This window comes from Halichoerus grypus, chromosome 9, assembly GCF_964656455.1.
Source record: "Halichoerus grypus chromosome 9, mHalGry1.hap1.1, whole genome shotgun sequence".
NCBI classification, from domain to species: domain Eukaryota; kingdom Metazoa; phylum Chordata; class Mammalia; order Carnivora; family Phocidae; genus Halichoerus; species Halichoerus grypus.
The window spans coordinates 32356700-32383608 of record NC_135720.1 but is presented as its reverse complement, the minus strand read 5'-3'; the positions used below and the strand labels follow the sequence as shown (position 1 = coordinate 32383608).

Genomic DNA, 26909 nt, shown 5'->3' with positions numbered 1-26909 from the left:
AAATAGTACTCATGGCTCAACCACATTCCTATAAAAAAGAAAAAAGTACTTTGTTTTGCATAGGAAAGATAAAATACGTAACAAAATTATAGTAGTTACAGTGTGGGGCAATTTAATTTTAAATTTTTTGTTTTTATATCTTTTTAAAATTTTTGTCAAAACTTTGAATAAAAAGGGAAAATATATATTCTACCTACATTTTAATAAGATTTATATAAATATAATCTAAATATAATATATGTATGCATAGAAAAAGACCCGAAGGGGGTTGCCGGGGTGGCTCAGTCAGTTAAGTGTCTGCCTTCAGCTCGTGTCATGATCTAAGGGTCCTGGGTTTGAGTCCTGCATCGGGTTCTCTGCTCAGCGGGGAGTCTGCTTCTCCCTCTCCCTCTGCCCCTCCACCCCTCTCTGTCTCTATCTCATGCGCTCTCTCTCTCTCTCAAATAAATAAATAAAATCTTAAAAAAAAAAAAAAAAGAAAGAAAAGACCTGAAAGATGTACCCACAGTATTATTGTATTTTCTGTAAATGGCAGGGACATGAATGATTTTTTTTTAGATTCTTCGTATTTTCTTTTTCTTTTTTTTAAGATTTTATTCTTTAAGTAAACTCTACACCCAGTGTGGGGCTTGAACTCCCAACCCCCAGATCAAGAGTTGCATGCTGCACTGACTGAGCCAACCAGGTGCCCCTAGATTCCTCATATTTTCTTATTTTTAACAAACAACAAGTATTGCCAGGGTAAAATTTTTAAAAGTTATAAATTAAAAGGAAAAGTTCACACATGGTCAGCCAGTAAACTTGCCTTGTAAGGTATTGTATCTTCATCTTATGGACTGTGTTTGGGACTATGAGGCTGGGTGCAGGACCATTGCATAGGAAGGGGTGGGGGGACATTCATTCCCATGTTTTGAGAAACTACAGAGGTAACAATGTTTTCCACCGTTATTTTTCACCAATCAGCCCTCTTCCTGCTATGAAAGATACTGAGAACAAGGAGAGGCAGGTAGAGAAGGACTTGGAAGATCACTGACCCCCTCCTCCAATTCAAATAACCTTTAACTGTCTTCAAATGATTCTTAAGGAAGGAGTTTAAAAATTGCAACGATCTTATTAAAACACTTTATACACTATAAAATGTTAAGATCTATATCACTTTTAAAAAATTCATCCATTTCTCCATTGTTGTTGATGATTACTCTTTTTTTTGATACCTCAAACTTCAACTTGATATACTTTATTATTTCAGAAGCTTAAAGTATATGAAGTTCTGAATGCTGCCAAATTTAAACCCCACACTCTTTAATGATTTTTTTTAGGTAATACAACTCATCCTAGACAGGGAGACTTTAAAAATAGCTTTACGACCATTTTGTGATATCCATTTTCAAATGCCAGTAGGCAGAACTGTATACCAAAGTGTAATATCAGGTTCTAAGAAAGTGATATAAATATGAACTAGCTACCTCGGTGGAATGATTGAGTGATGTGATTTTGTTTTGTCATTTCAAGGGAGTGAAAAAAATAGACCCCGAATTCTATGAAAAATTTATCAGTCACAGATTTGGAGAAGAAATGGTACATCGCATAGATCTTTGCTCCATGCTAAAGAAAAAACAAAGTAATGGTTATTATCACTGTGAGTCTTCAATTGTGATTGGTGAGTACCATTTAAAGATTACTTACTATCTTTAGTTTTTATTTCTTTAGCATCATTCCTTTTGGCAGATATTTAGGGCTAGTTGTATATATTTTTCTCAATGACATATTTTTGTAAATATTTTATTTTGGCAATAATACATTGGAAATTTTATAGAACATATTTACTATTCATATTTATCAGTCAAGATTTTAGTTCCTATGGTTTTTATACTTTTGTGCTTTAAATATAATTATAATGAAGTCTTGAAACGATTCAAAATTCATTCCAGTTTAATTTTATTTCATGAATATGAAGAAAGCATCTTCTCCAGTGAAGGCCTCTATAAACACACCATTCCACACCGTGCATTTTCATGTTTGCTGCTTTTAATTAGGAATTAGGAATAGAATATTCCAGGCCAAAAAGTTTCATTCTGAGAAGATAAGGTCTAGGTGGCCTGCAAAGATTGAAAACTTGTCCTTCAATTTCTTCGTCAAAGGAAACATGGTTTTTTGGGGAGAAACAAAGATTCATACATGAATGCTCCTATCATCATCAGGGAGATGGCATGTGATTGAGACAGACTCATACACAATTATGTTTCCAAGTGGAAAGTGTATACATCAAATGAAGATTTTTTTTAAACCAGAACAGGGTTATTCTGCTGTGTGAATGTATTCAAAGGAATCTGATCTGTTGTGATGCAAATGTGCTATTTCAAACCCAGGCATTATTCTTATAAAATTGTGAACTTCAAAAAAATTTTAAAAATAAAATACAATTGTGAACTTCAAGACAACCTGATTTGTATACTTTTGAAGTAACAAAGAAGAAGTAATCAAAGAAGATAAATACCTGTATTTAAATATTTCAAGGTCTTCAACCAAGATAATTTCTCTCCATATCAGCTTGAAGAAAACCTGTGGAAGTATACTTAATATTGAAGTTTATTAATGCAATAAAGAAAATGTTCCAGAGACACAATTTTCTTTCCAAATTCTCACTAGACGTTTTCAGAGAAGTCATCATTTTACCTTACCCCAAGACCTTAGCTATCTTAAACGGGAGATATTCAGTATGTCATCTGAATTTATATTCTGAAACATTTCACGTCTATTTTAAGAAAGATTTTTGTGTTTTCAGAATCTCTGTTGGAGAGCTATCTTCCATCGAGGTTTTGATGAGGACCAAACATTTCCGTTTGGGATAATAGCAAAGGACAAATTTAAGACTTTCTTGTGTAACACAGATGTTGAATAGCTTTCCGTATGTTCTCTGTGTACTTATGTTAGGCCAACGTTGAAGGAGAACTAAGGAGAACTCCGTGCTCCTCCTTGCCTCTCCTGATCCTGTTTAAAAAACAAACGTATAAAAAAACCCGAGGAATGTGTAGATTTTCCCAAAGATATCGTGGGATTGGCATCAGACAGCTTATACCATGTGTCACCTACATTGCCATTAGACAGCTCTGTTCAGCTCACCCCAAATCACGATGCATCAACCAGTGAATTTTCTATTTTATTGCTCTTTTCCGCTTAGTCTTTAAAAGTCCCCTTATTCTAGGCAACATCTCCAGATTTTCCCCTCAGGCTTCTTTATCTCTCATCTTTTCTAACTCAGAGCAATTTAGCTTCTCTTAAACTCCACCAATCTTGTATCCCCATACTGATCATTTAACATTTTAAAAAATGGCTTTTGCCTGTTACAGACGCTCTACTTTTTCTGTCACATTTTGGGATGCCAAAATGAACTTTAAAATCATATTTGCATCTAAAATGATAATTATTATGTTATGATTAACCAATTTTAATACACACTAGAATTCCTTTATCTACTATTGATAATTACTGATTTTCTCAACCTTATTTTTACCTGAGTTTCATAGCAGAATATTTAGGAAGATTCAGGACACTTTCTTTGTTTCTTGATCAGATTTAATTGGCTTCTTTCTGATTTGATCCTAACTCAAATTTAAAGCCTGTTTCCTATACCTTGAACCAGTATTTTATTGTATTAATATTTTATTATATTAATAGAGTGGGACAGATTTCCATTCTTAAGATATTTTGCATTCAGAAGTCTAGGGTAGAAGTTGGGCTCAAAGACTCTGGGAGTTGTTTATAAAACTTGGTTTATAAAACTTTGTATGCAGGTACATAAGTGAATTTTTCTGGGGAGGGAATTCATTAGATTTGCATTATTTGCTATGTCTTAATTTGTTAATAGTGAATTCTTTGGGAGTAATATTTTCTTTTTGGCTGTCTCAATTATGCCATTTAGGGCATCTTATTATTATTATTATTATTATTTTAAAAATATTGGGCGCCTGGGTGGCTCAGTCGTTAAGCGTTTACCTTTGGCTCAGGTCATGATCCCAGGGTCCTGGGATCGAGCCCCACATTAGGCTCCCTGCTCGGTGGGAAGCCTGCTTCTCCCTCTCCCACTCCCCCTGCTTGTTCTCCTGCTCTTGCTATCTCTCTCTCTGTCAAATAAATAAATAAAAATCTTCAAAAAAAAAAAATCAATGACTATATGTTCATCTCCAAGATTTCCAATTGGTTCTTTTCATATTGTCCTGTTCTGTTCTTTGCCTCATGGACATTATTCCTTCATTTATCTCTTTGAGGATTTCAATATAATTAATTCTTAGTTCTTTTCATATATTTAAAAATATTTTATTTCATTTTTCTTTTTTAAAAATAAATTTGGTGTGTAACATTGTATAAATTTAAGGAGTACAAGGTATTACTTTGATACATTTATATATTGTGATATGATTGCTGATGTAGCAATATTTATCACATTACATAATTATAGTACAGTATTTGTGTCTATATTAATTATACTGTAAATTAGATCTTTATGGCTTATTTACTACTTGTTATAAGTTTGTACACTTTGAAACACCATTACTCTTAACCCCCTACCACCCAATTTTCTGGTAACCAGAAAATTTTTACTGTTTTTTACAGGTTTAACTTTCTTAGATTCCACTTACAAGTATCATACAGTACTCATTTTTCTCTGACTCATCTTGCTTAGCATGATGTGCTCACGGTCCATATATGTTGTCACAAGTAGGAGAATATTCTCCCTTCTCATGGCTGAATAAAATTCCATTATGTATATGTACCATATCTTTTTTATCCATTCATCCATTGATGGGCATTTGGGTTGTTTTCGTATTTTGGCTATTGTGAATAATACTGTGATAAACATGGGAATTCATATATTTTGTTGAAATCCTCTTCTCATTTCTTTGGGTTTATATCCAGTAAAACTACTGGATCGTATGGGTATTTCTATTTTTAATTTTTGGGGGAAACTCCATACTCTTTCATATAGTCATTGGACCAATTTACATTCCCACCAAAAGTGTGTAAGGGCCCCATTTTCACCATATCTTTGCTAACATTTGTTGCCTCTTGTCTTTTTGATGATAGCCATTCTGACAGGTGTGAAGTGATACTGCGTTGTGGTTTTGATTTGCATGTCCCTGGTGATTAGTGACGTTGAGCATCGTTTCATGTGTCTGTTGGCCATTTTGAACAAAAAAACCCCAAATAGTCTGATTTAAAAATGAGTAGAAGAGCTAAATAGACATTTTTCCAAACAGGATTTTTCATATTTTTAAAATCTCTAGTTCCTTGGATATGAATTCTTCTATTTGTTGGATCTTCTGTGGCACTCCTTTTGCTCTGGGGCTTTTTAGGTTTTTGAGCGCTCACTGTGTTGAACTTGTGTGGTTTGGCAGATGTCTCGGCACTAGTCTCACCAGGAACACTGCTTTGAGCTGGGCCAGCAGCTGACAACAGCAGACCATCCTTGTCCATAAGAAGCTAGAATCTGTTCTTTCTGTGTCTTTTATCAACTTGTGAGGGTTTTGTTTGTTTTGTTTTGTTTTTTTATAGTAAAGACTATTAGCCCTTTACTATACTGGCTCAAATATTTTCCAGGTTTTATTTTACATTTAATTTTGGTCACAAGGCATTTTTCACAATAAATGCTTTTAAGTTTTGTTAAATTATAGATGAAAAATTCTTCTGTGATTTCGTTAATTATTATAGTTAAGAGTCATCCCCAAATCAAAGATTTGATGCATATTCATTTATATTTTCTTCCAGTTTTGTTGTTGTTGTTGCTTTTGCAGTTGAGCTTTTAACCTACCTGATCTGATCATTAATATAAGTACTCAGACCCAGAGGATTAATACAGAAATCCGGTTACTAAAAGTGAGTGTGAAGTAGGGATTTAGTTTTAGGAATGTATTTTTATGATATTTTTTTATACCCCAGCTCTGTTCCAGAGATCATAAATTAGCAGCCTTTCATTTTGTATTTCACTGGCACAGAGTTTTGTTGGTTTTTTTTTTTTTTTCTAATTTTAATAACTTGCCAACATTGGGGTAATTTTATGTAAAAAATCTGGGTTCCTGCTGCCTTCTGAACAATCAGAAAATGTGACACTGGTTCTACATTCTTGCATGGTAACGATTTTCTGGATGGAGTAGTTGGCACACTGACCTTAGAAGTAGCTGCCTTTCATCATCCCCCTTACTCTGTTGTTCTTACCATAAATTTGCTGAGCATGTTCACACCATGTGCTTGGTTCCGGAAGGCATCTGAATTTGGATTTCCCCTGCCAGTTACTGCTATTCCCTGTGCCTACTTTATATTTCCATGCTGAGCATTTTCCTCTCCGTCTTCAACCATCATATACCTCGATCTGAGTTGAGTGTTAGGAGAGTTTGATAGGATATGCAGGCAACATTCATATTTTCAGATACAAGAAAAGGTTCTACATCTTAGTTCTCTCATAGTCCAAACTTTGGGTGATATTATGCCTGCTTAATATTGGACTGCGACTCCTTACAAACCTAACTGCAATAGTCAGGTAAAATTCAAATCCAAAAAGAAAAAAAAGGTAAAAAAACATTTTTTTCTGGTGAAACTAGGAATAAAATATGGCTCAGATATCCTGGAGTGGTGGAAGCTGTTCTCAGTGAGCTACTTACAGGAGTTGGGTGAATTAATTTCTCTCAGGCAGCTATATTCCATTTATATTTCCTTAGGGAAGGTAATTGACTAAATGACACCCTTTGTAAGATTGATGAGCAATTTAATGCTTGCAAAGACTAGTTTACTTTCAGCTGTCAGACATATCTTAGAGGAGGCAATGGGGAATTTGGAAAGGTCTAGAGGTATTTTTTTGTTTTTGCAGGCCAGCATATTTCTTTATAATTTTTGCAAGTAGAGGTGGAAGCCATAATTTTCTAGGAACCTCAGCTATTTTTTGACTTAATAATAATTATTCATCATTAATCTAATGAATGTTATTAAGTGTGTATAATGTATGTGCGCCTCTCTTCGGTATCATGAGATACAGAGAAGTGTAAGACATAGTCCTTAAGAGTGATAGTCACTGGCAATGAGAAATGGAGAGGAAGGAGGACTAGACGAATGGGGGTTTGCCCATAACAATAGTGGGCTTTGTTAGGATGTAGTGGAAGAAGCTTATGATTTTACCTCCTAGAAGAATGTGCTGGTGAGGAGAGGCAGAGCTCGAAGAATAGGATGAGACTGAGTGGGCAGATGGAGAGCGGGGAAAGGACCCCATCTGGGAGCAGCAGATTGGATTTATGGGGGAGGGAAGCAGGCTGGAGGCAATATTAGTGATAGGAGGCACATTACAAAAACTGTAATGACTGAACCTACAGTCTAGTTAGCTGACGAAGGTATGACAAGGAGCTTGCTAGGTTTGTGTCTATGAGGAGTAGGTGAAGGAGTAGGAAAGGAGATGCACACAGTCACACATACTGAGGCAGTGGGTATGTAATAAAAAAGACTGAGTAGATAGATGTAGGATAAAAGGGGGTGAAGTTTAATACTTCACATAACAACACAGAATTGGATCCTGAAGATAAGACTTTGAATTAATTTCAGACTATAACACAGAGGCAGTGAAGGGGTTAGGGTTGGGCCAACTGTTGGCTCAAATAGAAGCATACAGGTGTGCACAGATAGGGTTACAGAAGACAAAAAAGGTCATGGTTAGGTAAATTAGAGTTGACACAGCTGTAGTCAGTTCAGTCTGTATCCAATGTGCAAAAGATCAGAACAGAGAGATACCAGACTCAGACTTTATGGGATGAAACACTATGAGAATTCTAAGTGATGTGAGTCAATGAATTTATTCTGTCCAAATGTGCCTTTTTTGAGAATCACCCTTTAGAAACCTGGACAGCTTAGACAATCCTGTCAGTCTTAAAAAGTTTGACTTGGTCCACAGAGGGATTTCTAGTGGTTTCTAGGTGATGGTTCAGCCAGTAGGAAAAGACTTTTTGGGGTACATCAGGGGAAACCCTCAGCTCTGAGTCTGGTGCTTAAGCTTCAGTGCTCCTTTCCCCTTAGAGACCAAACAGAGCTTCCAATGCACTGAGTTGTCCACTTCTGGATTTTGCCTGGTTTAGTATGTAGGCATGAGGATCTTCTTTATGGAAGATAACACTGTCGATGTAATTGACCCCTTGGTTGTTGCAGCAAGAAGGGATGGAGGGAGAAGGAAGTCAACAGTTTTTCTTCCTTGGGTGGAAGCCATAACTAGGACAAAAATCTTAGAGCTTTCTAGAATCCTTAAGGACTATGTCTTACACTTCTCTGTATCTGAAACTTAGATCAATGATAAATAACAAATTTTTAAAATGTTTAATTTGAAAATATTTGTTTTGCTTAAATGACATATGTTCTCTTGAAGGTCTACTTCGTGGGAAGGGATATTGGCAATAGATATGTGCTTGAATGTTTACTTTTCTCATGTGAACCATTTACTTTTTGCTGTAGAAAAATGTGCTTCACTGTGCTTATCTGAGAATGATTCAATGTCCTAATAATTTACAGGGCTACACTTCAGCTGGGTTTTAAATTCTTTTTTTAAAATTTATTTATTTGAGAGAGAGAGAGAGCGTGTGCGAGCGAGGGGGGAGGGGCAGAGGGAGAGGGAGAGAAAGAATCTCAAGCAGACGCCCTGCTGAGCGCAGAGCCCGACATGGGGCTCGATCTCACAACCCTGAGATCATGACCTGAGCCGAAATCAAGAGTCAGATGCCTAACCGACTGAGCTACCCAGGCACCCCTGGATTTTAAATTCTTTTAAAATAGACTTTAGTTTACTAGTTCTCAGAGTTTGGTCCATGGATCCCTGGTGGTCCCTGGGGTAATTTTAGGGTCTGTGAGGGCAAAACTATTTTTATGATGCAAATGCTAAGACATTTGCCTTTTCCACTGAGTTAACATTAATAGCAACAGTGCAAAAGCAATGGTGTGTGTGGCCAATATGAGTCAAGGCAGTTGCAATTAAAAATATTTTTAAAAAAAGCCAATTTCATGTAAGAATGTTCTTGCTGAGTAGTAAAATCTGTTGGTTGTATTATTTGATTTGTCTCTGTATGTGTCTTTTTTAGTATTTTGTTAATGAAAGTGAGAAGTGTGCATAAAGCACTTCTGCATATAGAAGAGGGGAAAAAGCACTTGTGTCATTGTTTAAGCTACCAGCTAAAGTAGCCACTTTCTTTTCTGGAACGTCATTTTTTCTTGAAAAAATGACTTGCAAGCTGTCATTTTCACATTTGGGTATTTGGCCGGCATTTTCTTTAATATACACTTGTCACATGAGGGGCATCTGACATTATTTACTACTAATGATAAATTCAAGCTTTCAGGCAAAAACAAGACTTTTGAAAAACACTAATTTGTTACCATGAGTTTGACAGTTTCCTAAACTTCAAGACTTTTTCCCACTTTTTATTATGGAAAATTTCATAAAATTAGCCGAGTAGAGTAATGAACTCCATTTTCCCAGTTTTTTTCCCTCTGTCACACTACTTTTATTTTACTGAGGTACAACTTATATACAAAACTGTGTATATTTAAAGTGTATAATTTGATGAGTTTTTAAACTGTGAAACCATTATCACCATCAAGATCCTGAACATTTCCATCACCCCCAGAAGTTTACTAGTGTCCCTTGGCAGTCCATGGTGATATTAATGATTGGTCCAATGTGGTTTTGTTTTTGTTTTGTTTTGTTTTGTTTGTTTTTGTTTTAAGTAGGCTCCATGCCCAGTGTGGAGTACAAGATAGGGCTTGAACCCTGAGATCAAGAGTCAGACACTCAACTGACTGAGCCACCCAGGCATCCCTAATATGGTATTTTTTGATGTTGTGTAAAGAAATGTGTCAAAATATGGAAGATCTGCATAACTCCGCATTTTTTAAATGACCAATATGTGTTACAAAGATGTGGATAGATAAAAGATCCATGGAAATTTCAAGATACCAAAAGATTTGAGTGTAGAGAGTGAGAAAGGTTTATAAGTTTTAAGATTTCACATTGCAGCTAAACTTTAAGAAACTACAACTTGTTGCGTTTTGGTATAGTATCGAAGAATATCCACAATTATCTGAAAAGGCTATTAGTCTCCCCCCTTTTAAAAATTTGTATCTAGGGGTGCCTGGGTGGCTCAGTCGTTAAGCATCTGCCTTCGGCTCAGGTCATGATCCCAGGTCCTGAGATTGAGCCTTGCGTTGGGCTCCCTGCTCAGCGGGAAGCCTGCTTCTCCCTCTCCCACTCCCCCTGCTTGTGTTCCTTCTCTTGCTTTGTCTTTCTCTGTCAAATAAATAAATAAAATCTCAAAAATAAATTTGTATCTATGTGAGGCTGGATTTTTCTTAGGCTGCAGATGAAACCATATATTGCAACAGATTGAATGCAGAATCAGACATGAGGATAAAGTGTTCTTTGATTATTCCAGACATTAAAGAAAATTGCAAAAATGTAAATTAATGCCATTCTTCTCACTATAAAACTTTTAATTAAAATATAGTTGTTTTTCATAAAAATGTTCTTAATGATAATATTTTATTACTTATCATAAGGGTTTATGATATTTTAAAATGAATTAATAAATTTTCAGAAAATTCTGTTTTAATTTTGAACATAATAAATACTGATAAATAATAGCTCACATAAGCCAAAGCTCTTTGAGTGGGGAGAAAGATGGGGAGATTATTAGTAATTTTTAAGAGTGTAAAGTGGTCCTAAAACCAAAATATTTACAAATTGCTGCTTCAGTTCATGGTCCAAGAAAACCATGAAAAGATTTAATCCTCAGACAACTCTCCAAGCTTAATTATGTATATATATATATATATATATATATATATATATATATATATATGTATATATATGGGGGGGCATGCAAGCATGAACAGGGGTGGGGGAAGGAGAGGCAGAGGCAGAGGGAGAGAGAGAGGGAGAATCTTAATCAGGCTCCACACTCAGTGCAGGTGGACCCTGACACGGGGCTTGATCTCACGACCCTGAGATCATAATCTGAGCCAAAATAAAGAGTTGGACGCTTGATGGACTGAGCCACCCAGGCATCCCTCTCCAAACTTAATTTTGATCACTATTTCCAGCCTTTTCTTCCAACAAATTAATTCTGATGGCTGCACAGTTAATTTCCATTTAAGCTTTCTGTGGTAAAAATGTAAGAAGTGCAAAAATACCCCAGACTGACAGTAGCATATCTATATGAATGACACATTTAAAAATCATTATTATGTGAAATTGATGTTCTATAATATAGAATGCCTCTTTTGTGGTGGGCAGGACCAAAAAGTTTGTCTTGTTTTCTTTTGCACAGGCTGACAGGGAAGACGATTAAGAAAATTTCATCTCCGCTTAGACCAATTAAGATGAATCTATTTCGAGCATGTTAGGAGAGGGAGAAGTGAAAATACAGTTTATCATCTGAGAAAACTGTACATTTTTTTTCACTTTAAAACTTTAGCAGTTGGAAATTTCCTCTGTTCAAAATTATCAAGTAAATTAGTAATTGCTGAGTACAGAGTATTTAATTGTTTACTTTCTGACACAGAAATTGAGTGACCATGTAATTTATCATTTAAATGTACCCTTGTGAGTATACTAGGCTGGGATAAAAGAAAAAAAAAAGAAAGCCAAGACTGTCCAGATTCAACTGGGACTGTGTCATCCTGCCTAGAAAGCAGAATGCTCTTGAAATAGTAGAACCTTTGATGTGTTAAAATTACTCAGATGCCCATGTTGTTCCTTTTTGTAATCTAACTGTCCTCCTCTTAAATGTTTCTTTGGTGAAACATGTCTTCTAAAAAGAAAGTGTTTGAAATTTCATTATTACATGCCCTTAGTAAAAATAAAAAGCAACTGATAATTGGAACTCTCAGCTTATTTCTTTACATTTGCTTGAGTTAGAGGAAGCCTCAGATTAAGTAACTGAGAAAATTAATCTTAGTGATAGCTCACTGTATTTTAACTGGTGTATCAGCTATTAATCTTGATGCTAACACAGAATGGAAGATGTGGCTCAGGCTGGTTGAAAATGTAACCATCTGTTGGCCTGGTTTCAAACCTTATGATTTATATTAGATGCCGTAGGGACCTTACGTATTAAAGGAGCAGTGCTCTGTGGCAAATTTAACGATCTGACAAATTAAGTATCAGTGCTAACATGATACAATAGCAATTTATGTTATTTTATGATTTATTTGTAGAGCCTTTGGTTTTAAGTGTTTTAGGAAATACGAAAGTAGAGACACCTGGGTGACTCAGTTGGTTAAGCGTCTGCCTTCGGCTCAGGTCATGATCCCAGGGTCCTGGGATCGAGTCCCGCATCGGGCTCTCGCTCAGCGGGGAGCCTGCTTCTCCCTCTGCCTGCCGCTCCCCCTGCTTGTGTGCGTGCACACACTCTCTCTATGTCAAATAAATAAATAAAAGCTTTTTAAAAAAGGAAATATGAAAGTAAATATTGAATTTCTAATAAAAAGAAAAAAACCACTACATGAATGATAATATTGGAGTGCAGAGTCTTGTGGTCAAACAAAGGCGTTAAGGTGTACAGTAAAACTAGTGTGAGGAGGCCCTGCCAGTTGCCGAAAGTTATGGCTAACTAACCCATCACGTTGCCTAATTGACTCTGAATACGCTTTTTCACCACATTAGTTATCGCTCTAAAGGTGCTTAGCACAGTGCCTAACAAATAGTGTTATAAAAATGTTAGTTATTCATATTAATAGCTCTACTACTCATATTAGAATACTTATTGCAATGGTGTTCTTACTTTTCTAACATCAGAACACCCATTTTAGGTAATTATAGACTTGCGTTACTCTTAATGCTTTCCTTTAATGGCCTGTGATTAATATTGGTGCATTTAAAAAATAAAAATGCATGGATGTATATCGTGCTTTTGATTTATGTATTTATGTAATATTTTATATTGCATATATATTTATATGTAATTAATATATGTAAGTACAATGTGAGGATAGAAACCTTAGCTTTATTTTTTCCTGGCTCTAGGAAAAACACAACAAAGTTGGAAATCTATCCTCTTTAATGTAGTGTTATTTAAAAAAACCTAATTTGATAATGTGATGAAATCACGAGACAAGTATGTAAAACTCATGAAGTTCATCTCCCATTTTAGTGAAGCACTAAGGAATTAGAGAGGATGCAGAACAGTGGAGAGACAGTACACGCACTACAGAGAGAAAAACGCAGTGACCCAGGAGTTCCTTGAGTGAGACAGACCTTGTTGTAATGGTCACTGCCACTTCCCAGCTTGGTAACCTTGTGCACATTACTTCATGGCCCTAAACCCATCTGTAAGATGGGGTTCATAATGATGGTTAACTCATGAGGATGTTGTGAGGACTGAATGAGATAATGCACTAAAAGCACTTAGCATCGTGCCTGACTCATACTCAGTGCTCACTCACTAGTGTCCATTATTATTGCTGTGTTTATTACAAAGTGTGTGTAGCATTCTTTTTTTTTTTTTAGATTTTATTTATTTTAGAGAAAGAGCGAGCAAGCAGGGGGGAGGGAGAGAGAGTCTTAGACTCCACGCTGAGTGCAGAACCCGGTGTGGGGCTCGATCTCATGACCCTGAGATCAGGACCTGAGCAGAAACCAAGAGTCAGTCACTTAACCCACTGTGCCACCCAGACACCCCAATGTAGATAGAATTCTTAGCCTAGGACAGACAGGGCTAAAGAGTGACTTAAGGAAGGATTAGTAAAAGGGAAAAAAGTCATTTTCCTTTTAATCTTTACTGGGAATATACTATTTTAGGAATTAGGAAAAACTTTGGACTCTAAAAGATTGATTGTTAAACACTGGGACGAGGTGTTAAGGGATTTGTTAAATATCTTTACTGACCCATCTTTTAAGGTGGAAGAGGGAGTACCATTTGTGAGTCCTCTAACCTGGAGGTCTGAGTGAGCTCATGAAATTTCTTCCATCATTATCATTCCCAACTTCTCTATTTTGTGTTAAATTGTTGTACTTCAGTTTTTGCCAGAGCTAGGCTTTAATTATTATCGCATCTGATTAATTGGAAGAGAATAATATTCTCATTGTCCATCTGTCTGAAAATCCAATTCCAGTATATTCTTTTGTTCTCTCTTTACTCTTAAAATGGGAATTGGAAGGGAGGGGGGGAGTATAACCGTAGTGAGTAAACGGCTCTTGGCTGTTGTACTATTAGTAGAGTGAACTTGGGATTCGATATTGCCTGAGCTATCAGGCTAGCTCCCTCGGGGCATTTGAAGAGCTGCAAGCTGTGCACATAAACACATTTTATTGTATTTTATTTGTGCAATTTACTGAACAGATATTTATTGAACCTATCAAGTGCCAAGCATTATGTTGTATATTAAAGATCAAAGGTGGGCCAACACGGACTATACTCTCAGAGTTTACGTCCTAGTGCAAAGTCATGCTAACAATTACAATTGAAGGTGACAATGACTGTAATGCAGTTAATGGGAACCAACTGAGTGTACATGTAATTCAGCCTGGGATTGTCAGGAAAGGCTGCACTGAAGAGGGAAGACTAGAGTGAGGGAAGGATAAAGTGAGAATGTGGGAAGGAGGACAGGTGAAAAGGAGGTGTTTTCCAGGTGGAGTAGCTTCCCAGAGGAGTGTAAGTAATACACTCTGCACGTGAATTACCTATCCTTCAGATCGTATCTTAATTCAGATCTAATTTTGTAGGGGATGGGAGCCTTCAAAAATTTTGGAGCTCCAAATGACACGCTCAGATTTGTACTTTAGAGAGGCCATTCTACCAGTAGTATGAAAGCCCGCTGGTGGGGAGAACAGGGAACTGAATCAGTAAGATAAGTAAGGAGACTGGAGCACTAGCCTACGCAGGTCCTGAAGATTGTCTGCAGTTAACTTTGGCAGCAGAGGTGGAGAAGGAGGGGTGCACTGCAGATCTAGGTAGGCAGGAGAATCAGTCTTTTTAGGTTTATGGCAGATTATGAAAGACAGGGGAGAGGTCTAGGATGGCTCCCATATTTGGGGTTTGACAGCTAGGTCGACTGTAGTGTCCTCCACCAATGTAAGGGGTAAAAGAGAAAACATTTTGGTGACAAGGGGATGAGTTTGACTTTAGACATATTAAAACACCTGTGGCCCAGTCAAGTGACACATCCCAGAGGGAGGTGTGGGACGTAGACAACCTATCCGAGAGATAGATTTGGGATTCAGTGGCATTAGGTTCACAGTGAAAGCTGTGGCTATGAATGAAATAATTGAGGGGTATCTGGAAACCTGGGACTTCAGACTAGTTTTGCAGCTAGTTACCTAAGATAACTATTGCAGAGGAAGGAAGGAGATCTGAAACTAAGGGGCTAAAATAAAAGGTGGTGGAAACTGGTTAAGCAAATAATGACAAATCTGTTTATTGTTTCTTGTTGGTCTATGGGATCTGGACAGCAATGGCATAAAAATGCCCCTTTACTATGCAAGTTTCCTTCTTTTATAGAGAAATTTGTCCTGGTAAAAACAGGGACCATGAGAGCTGAAGAAACTGAGTATACTCATTTCCCTTTACGAAATTTAAATTCTCTGTCTCTATTCGTTAACCCATAAAGATCCTTGACTATTTTATCTAACTTGAAAACATTTTATATAAAATACCTAGAGCACTAACTCTAGCTAATGGAGAGAACAACATTTATTGTTGTTGGAATGGAATGAACATCAGTTCATTCACTGGGGTTCTACTTGATCTTCTACTGATGAGCATATTCAGGTGAATATTTTGTCTTGCTTCTGGCTATGAGTAAAGGAAACTGCATATGATCATCATAAATTTTATATTTCCTACCAGGGATCCATAGCTGCCAAAAATATTTCCCTTGCTAACTCTCTGATCAAAGTAAAAGCTTTTATTTAAGAAGTCAGTCTTAGCATTGTAAGGTTGAGGAGAAAGGCAGTTAACAGTTTTGATACTTGTTCTCCAACTATGCATTCAGTATATAAGTGTGCCATACATTTATCCATAGATGATCGTTTTTGCTTTTCTGTTTGTTTGGTTTTTTACTAGCATGGCACTCTCTTTCAATTATTTACTTTTTAGGGCTTTTTCCCTTTTCTGCTATCCAAAATTATTTATTGACCCTTTCAGTAACTTTACTAATTTTAATTGACCACTGGAGACACTAGGGGTTTGCCTGTTATGAATCCATTTTCTTCCCCTCCTTCTCTGTTGGCAGAGCCCCGCCTTCCCCATGAGGTGGCGAACTTCAGGGCATATGGGCCTGGCTTTGGGCCTGCCAGTGACTGGTTCCATTCTTCTTGCCAGTAATTAGTTTAGGAAGTGGCATGTGACCACATCTGATACTTGAGGGGAAATCTACATGGGAACTCAGAACATAGTGTTTTGGCTGAGATTTAGAGATTCATAGGAAAGAGAACATCATCTTTTAGCTGGAAATTGTTGGGTATACATGTGATGCTGGGACTTAGTGGCCATCTTAACTAGGGGACACTAGGGGACTGTGTATGGGAGACTAGAAAGGGGAATCTGGATCTTGTTAAGCCACTGAATTAACCAACCCGAAAGCCATTCTATCTCTGATTATAGGAGATAATGAATTTCTTTATCTTTTAACCATTTGAATCAAGAGTTTTTTGTTACTTGCAGCTGAGTGCATCCCACCAGATACACATTTTGGATATGAAAGAAGAAATGTATTAACAGAAAATAGTCATAGTGATGTGATGTTGGGGTTCGGGAGTGAACAGTCAGGAAAGAATTCTTGAGACGTGGTTTTATTAAAGCACAGGGATAGGACCTGTGGGCAGAAGGAGCTGCCCTGGGATTGTGAGGAGCTATTGATTATATATTTTTAAGCGGGGAGGGGCAGAGATAAAGGAAGTTTCCAGAAGGATTTTCATTTGTTAAAGAGGATTTACAGGATCCTGGAGGTCTGGTTAATGCCAAGCTAAGGTTGCTTTTTGCCTCTAGCAAAGCAAAACAAAAACAAAAACAAAAAAAACATTAAGGCAGTTGTGAGTTCCTTGAGGAATGTCGCTCTCCTATCTCAACCACTTGTCAATGGGCAGCTGCAAAGGTGTAAGGACATTTGATTTTATCTACATTTCTTTTGCCTTTGTTTTCCACATCATCAGTATTTTGGCTTTATGGGTATTTAAATTTTTTTTTAGTTTGTTTGTTTATTGATTGATTGATTTTAGTAATCTCTACACCCAACATGGGGCTTAAACTCACCACCCCGAGATGGAAAGTCACTTGCTCTTTGGACTGAGCCAGTCAGGCGCCCCAGTTTTATGGGTATTTAAACAACAGTTATCAAATGTTGTTAAACGTGTCCATAAGCAGAATGAATAGTGACATAGTGTATCAGATGAATGTTACCCTGGGCCACGGTAGATCAGGACAGATACTGAGACCTGCCAAAACCAATCATGACTTCACTGCCTTTCATCTAGTATAAGTGAATTTTCTTTTTATTATTTTGGGGATTTGCTTTCATTCTTCCTCATCCCTTTCACTGTTATTAGAGAAAAAAAACCTTTAGTAATAGTGCACTGAGTTATTAAAGCACCTTTTATTTGAGGTCTTCCAATCCTTTATAGAGCAGGAAATGTGACTGTTGTCTCGCCCAAGGTCAAACAGTGGAGCACTTTTAGAGCTAAATACAGATTGACCATATCCCAGATAAAGAATAATTAGGAACTGTGAAAACCCCCAGTAAATTAGAAACTATACAACCAAATTTTTGTTGTTTACATTGTTAAATTGCAAACAGAATCTACTCAATTGGGTCCTATTGGCTTTTCTGAAATACGTTTTTTTTTCCTGCTGTGAAGGATGTTGCTTTCTCTCTGAAAGTCTCAGGGCATTAAGGGATTAAAAGCAGTTGAATAAGAAGGCAGCCATGTCAAATAATACAAATACTGGCCAGCAGATTAAGTATATTCTTTGCTTTCCCTTTAAAAAAAAAAATAGGTTTTAACATCCAGTCATTTAACTTGTCCTTGAGTTAAGTAACTCCTGTCGGTTTTTGCGATTTCATTGTTAATGCCTGAAAAGAAGGACGGAATGTAAAAGCAGGACTAACAGCAGCTAACTAGAATAGATAGATGACTGTTGCTGGCCTTTGTTCTCCTGTTACTGCATTGCGTTTATAAAACTGTCCAGTGGGATTTACCACAAGGCGAATGCCCCTCCTGCTCCCGTGCGCACATGCCTATAGATTTCTGCCTCCGAGTAGGAGGTTTGGCCCTGGCTTTCTCTCTCACTTACTTTGGTTGTACTCCTTGTCTCGAAAGTTAACCTCACCTCAAGAGCCATTGTGATCATCATATCAGCACATACTAAGTGTTTAATAAATAGTGGCTAAAAGCAAATTGAATTGATAAAATGGTATAATGTAAATTGGAGGTGTCCAAGCAGATAATGTAACCTGTCAGCCCATCCTCCAGGCTCCTACCTCAAGAGCTCTACTGCTGTCTGTTCTCTGAGCAGGAAAGTAAGTTCTCCTCCCTGATTTAGTTCTTACCAATTAAGGGAAGGGCTGCAGCTACATACATTGTTGAAAGTTGGGCCATGCGCATAGAAAATAACTGATTGAGGGAGCCTGGGTGGCGCAGTCGGTTGAGCATCCGGCTCTTGGTTTCGGCTCAGGTCATGATCTCAGAGTCAAGAGATCAAGCCCCGTGTCAGGCTCCGTGCTCATCGGGGAGTCTGCTTGAGATTGTCTCTCTTTCCCTCTGCCCCTCCTGCTTGTGTTCCCCCTCTCTCAAACAAGTAAATAAATCTTAAAAAACTGAAGAAAGAAAAGATCTTAATAATAAGCATGGAGAAAGCATTTGAGAATTGGCACTAGGTAGACATGCATCAGCAGAGATTTGGGAGTGACCATTATGGATTGGTAAAGAAGGACTTCTTTTGTAATTCTAGTTATCTGCTTGTTTCCTCCCCTTTCCTAAATGCACATACGCTGTATATGGTACATTATGTTTTTCTCCTTGTGTTTTAAAAAACACATTTTTCCTTCAATTACCTACTGAAACTCTATAGCATATGGCAGTTTCAAATGCAAATACCTCTAACTTTCAGTTTTAGAGAAAAACAAAACACTGGAAAGAGAAAAAGTCTTTGTTGAAAATATGACTAACGTAGGAATAATAGTAAAAAAATATTCTTGGTTCCCAAATTTCACAGTTAGATCAAGATTCTTTTACCTGGTAATTAAAAATAGACCTTTACCAGTGAGATTTACAGATAATCCTTGAAATTTTTCAGTTATAACTTTTTCAGCCTCTTTTTCTTACAGACAGACATTCATAAAAACAGCTTTCAAAGATCAATATTTAATCATGTAGCTTCAGAACTTTGCCCTTTGGTTACAAAATGGCTGCAAAGATGTAGCAGTGGGTAAAGAGGAGAGGAACATCTATTAGGTCTGGGTGATACATGCTTTGTGGATTGATGATTGAGAATTGAAATTTGGTTTTACAAGAACATAGAGAAACAGGATACAATATTGAATATGTGCATCCAACGTTCTTAAGGCCCAGATTGATTGTCTTTTGGCACCCTGATATCAACATAAGAAATTGGGATATATTCCAAAACAACCCAATTTTTATGAGTTGTATTTTCATGAATTGTCAAGCATTTCTTGAACTTACATACATTTTCACTGAAACTGTGACATTTCTTGGCATAACAGTTTCCATAAGCATGCCACCTGCTGTGTAATGAAATCTTCCTGAAGTTTGTCTCTTGCTCTTAAAGGCATGTCTCCTAAGGGCTTGGTTCCAGAATTTGGAGGGATAAAAGATTTTTTCCCTCTCTTTACACTTCATGACTTAATGTCCGCTTTCTCTCTACTCTTTTTAATAAAGGAACATTTACTTTTTTATTTTCTTTCTTGTGTGTTTCTGTAAGTTGTCAAATGCAGATTCCCTTTAATTAATGAATTGGAGGTCTCAGAAGAGGTGGTAATCTGGACAGTTTTATAGATTCAGAATCTTACAGTGAGATTTGTTCTTTACCTTGAATCAGACTTTCATATAGCCAGGTTGCTCAGAAATCCAAGTATATGTGTTTTCAGATTGAAAATAATGCTACCCAGTGATACAGGGAATAGAGTTTTGGTCATAGTTAAGAATTCTCTTGTCCCCTTAGAGATAGTATTGTCAGAGCTGATCAAAGCACATGGAGAAGAGTCCGCGGCCACCCTCTCATACTGTTTAGTTTCCTTCCTACCATTTTAACCACTGTCACAAGAATCCAAGCAACTGTAGCAGACAGGTATCTGTCGTAACCATGCTTTGTTTGTAGCTAGGCCTGTGAGAAAAGAAAACACGAAAAGGTTATAGCTTTAAAGTTATGAACATGTTATCATATCAGGTTTTCTCATTCAGGTTAACTTCTTTTTAAAATCTTTTCCTAGTTATGGTAGATCTCTCTATATGACTGAAAGGAGTCTGTTAATCCTCTAACAAAATCCCATTAATATTCTCAGGGATTCCTCGTGACTGATAGGAGTTGCTATTTTTCCTGGAAGGTGAATGCTTTCAGGGGCCATTCTGGTATTTCTGTGCTCTAGATAGAGTCCTCCCCACAGTATGGCAGGCAGCAGAGCTAGGCTCCAGCTCCTATAAGGGATCTGCCTTCATAGGATTATATTACTTGTGCCCTATGAATAAAGGAATTGGTGACAAAACATGAGAAACCAAGACATTTAAACATATTACCATTGAGCTTGGTTAAATAACTATTTTTCCGTGCATCATTCTGATATTGTAGTAAGCTGCTCATAAGGTATATACCTGATACCCCATACAAATTGTGTTTAATAATACAGAACTCTGGGATGAGATGCCCAGGATTTGTGCAGCCATGCAAATTGAGTTCAAATCCCATTACTGTCCTATATTTTCTGAGAGATTTTGGCTTAGTTTTTTTCTGAGCTCAACTTTTTCCCTCTGTAAAAAGGGGATAGAAATACTCTCTACCTCACAAAACTGTGGTAGGGATGAAATGAATGAGTAAATGTAAAGCACTTAGCAAGAGCCTGGCATATAGTAAGGGTCCAGTAAATCTTAACATTTATTCTTGCTCAGTTTATTACTTGATTGGTTTTGTGAGATAAGGAAGGGCAAGGAGGGGCTTGTATCTTGTACTATTCAAGTCAGTTACAGACTGTTGGATTCCCAAACAATTGGGTAAATGATGACTAGATCATCATTTCTAGGTCCTTCTGTATGGTAGCTATTCAACTTTCAGAAAGGGGCATGTGATGGTGGGGAAAAAAATCAGTTTTTTCACCAGTATTCCCAACCTATGTATAGTTTGTTTTTCAAATAAACAAAAATCCAGACTTATGAATGTCTCCATTATTTTGAGTTGAAAATGTGGGTATATGGAAACTCTTATGAAATCTATAGAAGGGAAATTACATTTAATTGTATATTTAATGAATCATCTTTATTGAAAGAAACACAAAAATATGCAACGTGAAGACCATTCCTGGAAATCCTGGGCTGAGAGTAGCCATGACCTACAGTATGAAACTATAGCCTTCCAGAACAGAGAAACCGTAGTGAGAGGAAACCAGACTCCATCCTCTCCTTGAGTTAAATGATATGCTAATTATTTGCACAATTAAAAGCCAGTTTAAAAATCCCTGTCTTGAATTTTTCAGTTGTTTTTCTAATCTTGTATTATGATTGATTCACTCAGTGCCTATGAAAAAAAAATCTCTGACATTAGAGAGAGAGAGAGATATTTGACATTCTATGTATTTCCTCCTTGGACTGCAGGATATCCTGAGGTATATACTGTTACTTATATTTTTATTCTTAATTGCATGTTGTCAGAAGTAGTGCCAATAGGAATTAATTAATGAAGTGAAGTTGGTGTAGGGTTCATCACAGAGTATTATCCCCTGAGTGCTGCATCTGAGTGAGGGGCCTTTTTGCTCGGAGTCCACACGTATAACATGTCTAAGCAGTAACTCAAGATGGCGGCTAGTCGGGCAGGAGATCGGAACAGGAGGAGGAGAGATTACTGGCGGGTGCTAAAAAGACAGAGGTGCAAATGGCTATAGTTATCTGTTCTCTGCCTCTTTCCTTCCTCCCAAACACTATCTACTTTGCAACAAGTTAAAAACTTTATAATGAACTTAACCTGATTTTCAGGTCTTACAGAGGAAGATAATCCAAACTCTGACAAAGAGGTCAATATTTCAGAACCGCTAATATCTGGCAAATCTGGGATTCAGACCTCTGGCTTTCTACTTCTTTTTTTTTTTTTTTTTTTAGAGATTTTATTTATTTATTTGACAGAGAGACACAGCCAGAGAGGGAACACAAGCAGGGGGAGAGGGAGAAGCAGGCTTCCCGCGGAGCAGGGAGCCCGATGTAGGGCTCGATCCCAGGACCCTGGGATCATGACCTGAGCTGAAGGTAGACGCTTAACGACTGAGCCACCCAGGCGCCCCTGGCTTCTACTTCTAAAGGTTTTATGGCGACATCAACGCTGATGATTAGGGAATGCCAAGAATTACTCATTTTTTTCAGTGAAGAGTGTTTACTACAAATATTTCTTTCTTTAAATGCAGGAAGTAATGTTTAACATAAAAAAACAAACAGCTATTATTTTTCCAAACTGCATACTCTTCTTGTTCAGAGGGGTATGAAAGCAGGCATCCTGCATCCAGAACCACGGCACGTTGTCATGGTCATCCTTCCACCTCCTGTTAGATGGGTGTGTGTGTGTCTTGCTAGAAAGTAGAGGAGTAAGGCCGGAATTTGGGTGGTATTTCGGGCACTAAGAGCTGTCTTTCATTCCTGTAGTGTCATAAAGTAAGGCTGTTCCCTATTTAAGGGAACAGATTCGGAGCTGTTACTTGAAGTCAGTTATCTCCTGTCATAAAGTTCAAATACTGTGTTTTAAAATTAGTCGTTGTGCTGTCCCTGAATTTGCTTAGCCACATCGTGGATTCATTCTGAAAGGTGCTCTTATCTCCGATCTTTTTCTCAGTGGTGCGTCTAGATTTGGGGAATTTTCTGGGCTAATGACATATTTGATGCTCTGATTTCAAAATTCGTAGCACTGATTTAATAGAAGAACACAGCAGCGTTTCAGAAAGCAGACGTTTAACTTTAAAAGCGACACTGTAAAGTGCCGACAACAGGATTGTCTTTTGCCCCCACTTTCTCCCTGTCATTCCTGCAGTTGGTGCAGCTTGCAGGTCGTTAGTGGTACTTCATTCAAGTTGTGTTTTCAGTGTTCTGCCACGTCAGGTTCCTTACTCATAAAACAAACAAAGAACCCCAAATCTCCTGGAGATAAAAGAAAGCTCTTCCTCTTTAAATAGCAGGGCGAAAATGTAGGCTTTTTGTTTTTCTTTGGCTTTCTCGGTGTAATTACTATATTTGTCTGTGGGAGAGAGGACCACTCATTGTGGTTTGTTCTGGACGATCTTGCTTCAAGACACACACAGTTCTGCAAGCTGTGCTCCTGGCACAGAGCGAAGGCCGGGAGCGCTCAGCTGGGTGAGAGAATTGGGCGAGCATGGGGCTACTTCTCTCACTGAATGCCGGCCCCAGAGCCCTTGCCTCTGGCTGGAGGACTGGGAGGTGGAGCCTTTTTGCTCACGGCGAGTCCCCTTCTCCTTTCTCTCTGCCGGCTGTGCATTGGCTCTTGGAGCTCCGGCTGCTGCTGGGAGTGGAATAGGCAGGGCGTGCTCGCAGATCGCGGCACGAGCTGCAGCTTCTATTTGGGGCACCCGGGGAGAAGAGCACCGGGAAGGAAAGACAGCACCAGTGCCATGGGTCAGCTCTGCTGTTTTCCTTTCTCAAGAGATGAGGAAAAGATCAGTAAGTGTGATTGTACTGGGCAGGATCCGAAGTGCTTGACTATTTTGTGTGGTTGTCTTCCAGGGGTCGTTTTGGGGTTTTTTTCTTACGGGAAAGATAACAGAAGAATGAGCTGTGATTTTTTTTTCCCTGTGCGTTTCTTTAAAAGGATTGGTAGGTATGTGGTTAATAATTAACTGGGGAAAGTACCGTGACTCAATAAATAGGCTGAGTTAAAAATACAAAATCCTGAAAACTTATTTTTGATTTTCGTCTGTTGCTAATCCTACAGTTCATTCTTACCACACTATCTAGAGTCAGAGTTTAGTTGTGACTTTCTTTAAATCACTGCATGCAATTTGAGATGTTGTATAAGCCGGACTTCATTTTTCTTCTCTGCAATTGGGATATTTTCAGGGCAGTGCTCGATAATAACATATAGAGAAGAAAAGCTGGCTCTAGAATGACGGATATTACACATTTGCAGGTATTTTCACGTGTCCTCTGCTTTGTTCTCCATGGAGGGGATTCAGGTGTAACTGTTAAGACAGCTCTCCAAACAGGTGATGCCGCTTTGCTTCCCAGCAAAAACCTTATGCATATTTTTAAGCCGATGCCAGGCAGATTCAACATCTGCTTATGGTTGGGAAAACAGAACTTAAACTGATGACACTTCCATTAAATTCTTTTCCTTACTGGATTCTGTGTATTCGCTTACATTTTGGCTTTGTTAAATACAATACTAGCATTTTAACTCTTGTGCTGAATAGAATTTGCCTTACACTAGTTGCCCCCAAATACTGAATTTTTAGTTCCTTTTCCATAAAGTGTTTATAGTCATACTTTCTGAATTTGCAGCCATATCATCAGGGCTTTATTTAAATAAATTTAAATAGGTCTATAGAATCTCATGATATCTGGTTCAGATACTGAAAGGTCCATATCTGGCTTATATTTCCTGCTGCTGGTTCTTTAGGAAACTAGCCAGGGGCAGGTTTTAAAAGCATTGATACACAGCCATACCTGTTCACTTGGGAAATAAGCCAGCTTTTATAAGAAATCTTCTGGGAGTGCTTTGGAATAAATGTTGGGAGACTTTGGAGCATTGGATTATTAACAAGAGCCAATAACTGTGCTCTAAATTTTACTTGTGAAAATGATAGTGTACAATATATGATGACCCTGAGCTTAAAACCTGAGTGAGTTTACAGCAGAATTGTTCTTTTTTTTCTTTTTTTGTAACAATGAGCATCGGCATTAGTTTGGCAGCCTGAAACTTTTCAGGTATTTGTCGATGATTTATTTGTAGTTCCCGAGGGTTTTGGCTGATGGAGTCATTGCTTGAACACCATCTGTATCTGGAGACCCGTGGTATGGACAGATGTAGGGATAGTAATTCTCCCCTTCTCCCTCTTTACCCTTCACCACTTCCTGTTCCACTGCTCCCGGTTTTCCCCCGGGACCCCTGCTTTACTTGTATTCTGCTTCTCTCCTTCCCCGTGTGTAAGCAGTCTTCTTGGTGCTAACAGAAGTCAGGGTTCACCTCATTGAAGAATTTGCTCTTCTCTGTCTTTATCTGGGATCGTAGGGTGCAAAGTCTCATGTTTTATGCACAGTGCTTCTTCATATTAGCTGACAGGGAGTGGTAGAGACTGCCTTTTGGGGTTACTTCCTCAAGTTCCAAAATTTTAAAAAGAATTGAAGGCATTACACTGTGTCTGAAGCAAAGTTCTAGTTCAGAAGTGCAAATGAGGGTTGGAATCAGTGCATTTGCACCCCTTTCTTCTCCTCCACCCCCACCGGCTGCTGACCTTCCCCTGTCCCCTCACCAGTCTTGCATTTGTCTTTGATTTTGATGTTGCTTCCCTGTTTTTCTCCTCACGATCTGCTCCACACTCCATCACACATCCCATCAGCTGTTTTCCGATGCTGTGTTTGATTTCTCTGCTACCGGAGGGTCTAAAGAAGAGCTTCTCTGCCAGGCACTGCTTCGCTGCTGGTAATACATGCCTAACAGTACTTACAAAGGGGACTTGAGAAAAAAACGGCAGAGAATTCATTAGCCATGCCCCCAAGAAACACGTAAATTAGCACTAACTATAGATAGCCAGTCCATAAGTTGTGTTGATAACGGGTAAAAGCATCCATAGTAGACATTTGGGGGGGGCCAGCCTTCTTCTGATCCTGCTGCTGGATTGTACAGTAACCTCCTGGGTCTTGTTCATCATTGTATCCCCACCTAGCAGCCTTGTTAGCCTGCTCTGAACCACATGCTCAGTGGGGACCTACTAGAGGCAGAGTACAAAAATGCAAATGCCTACACCCTTCAATTCTGCTGTAAAGGATGATGGCTCTGAAATATACCTCCTCAGGGCAGCTCAAATTATGGAGAACTACATGAGGTTTGGGTGAAAGTTTACATTTGTGGATGTCATTCTCAAAACACAGGTGAGTTGGAAAGCCCGTCCTCTACCATCCTGCAGAGGTACAGACAGGATATCCCCAGCTGGCCAAGTGGTAAGAGTCAAGTGACCCCTTCTCCCCTCCCACTGCTGCTTTATCCTGCTTTGACCCTTGGTGGTGGTGGTAGATGGAAAAGTATTCCCATTTAATTCATTTGTTAGTGTTACTATTTTAATCTATCAATAGCAAACAAGATGATTGTTTAATCAACTAGTTGTGCAAGGGGCCTAAGTTTGTGTGAAAAGTTAACTGCCTGCGTAGCCAGAAATCTTGGTAATGGGGTGAATCGTCGAATACAGTAGAACCCATAATGGTTTATTTTTCAGCTAATGCAGCCCAAAGCAACTACACACCTTTTTGTTTAAATCCCAGCAGTAAGCATTTTCTTAAACTGTATGCTTTGGGGCCACATTAAGTAGAATATAATGATAATAAATGCATGTTTCTTGCAAGATTAATAAATGCATTTATTGCAAGATCAAGCTCTTTCTATTGCTACACAGGAACATACTTAACATGAAACATTACTCTAGATACTGTAGGATTAACAGATGTTGTAGATAACTCTCAA

At 38.0% G+C, this 26909-nt stretch overlaps 1 protein-coding gene across 5 annotated transcripts in view; it reads left to right on the top strand.

The window, feature by feature from the left end:
- Positions 1–26909, top strand: part of AKAP7 (A-kinase anchoring protein 7) — a 142300-nt gene that overhangs the window by 77879 nt on the left and 37512 nt on the right. For 3 of the 5 annotated variants that reach the window (XM_036120829.2, XM_036120827.2, XM_078054718.1), the window contains exon 7: positions 1513–1660. In XM_036120829.2, the coding sequence (XP_035976722.2) occupies positions 1513–1660 (148 nt within the window). Of the gene's footprint in view, positions 1–1512; positions 1661–1957; positions 2060–23582; positions 23897–26323; positions 26393–26909 lie in introns of those variants that run through there. The other 2 variants (XM_036120831.2, XM_078054719.1) reach the window with 2 other exon arrangements.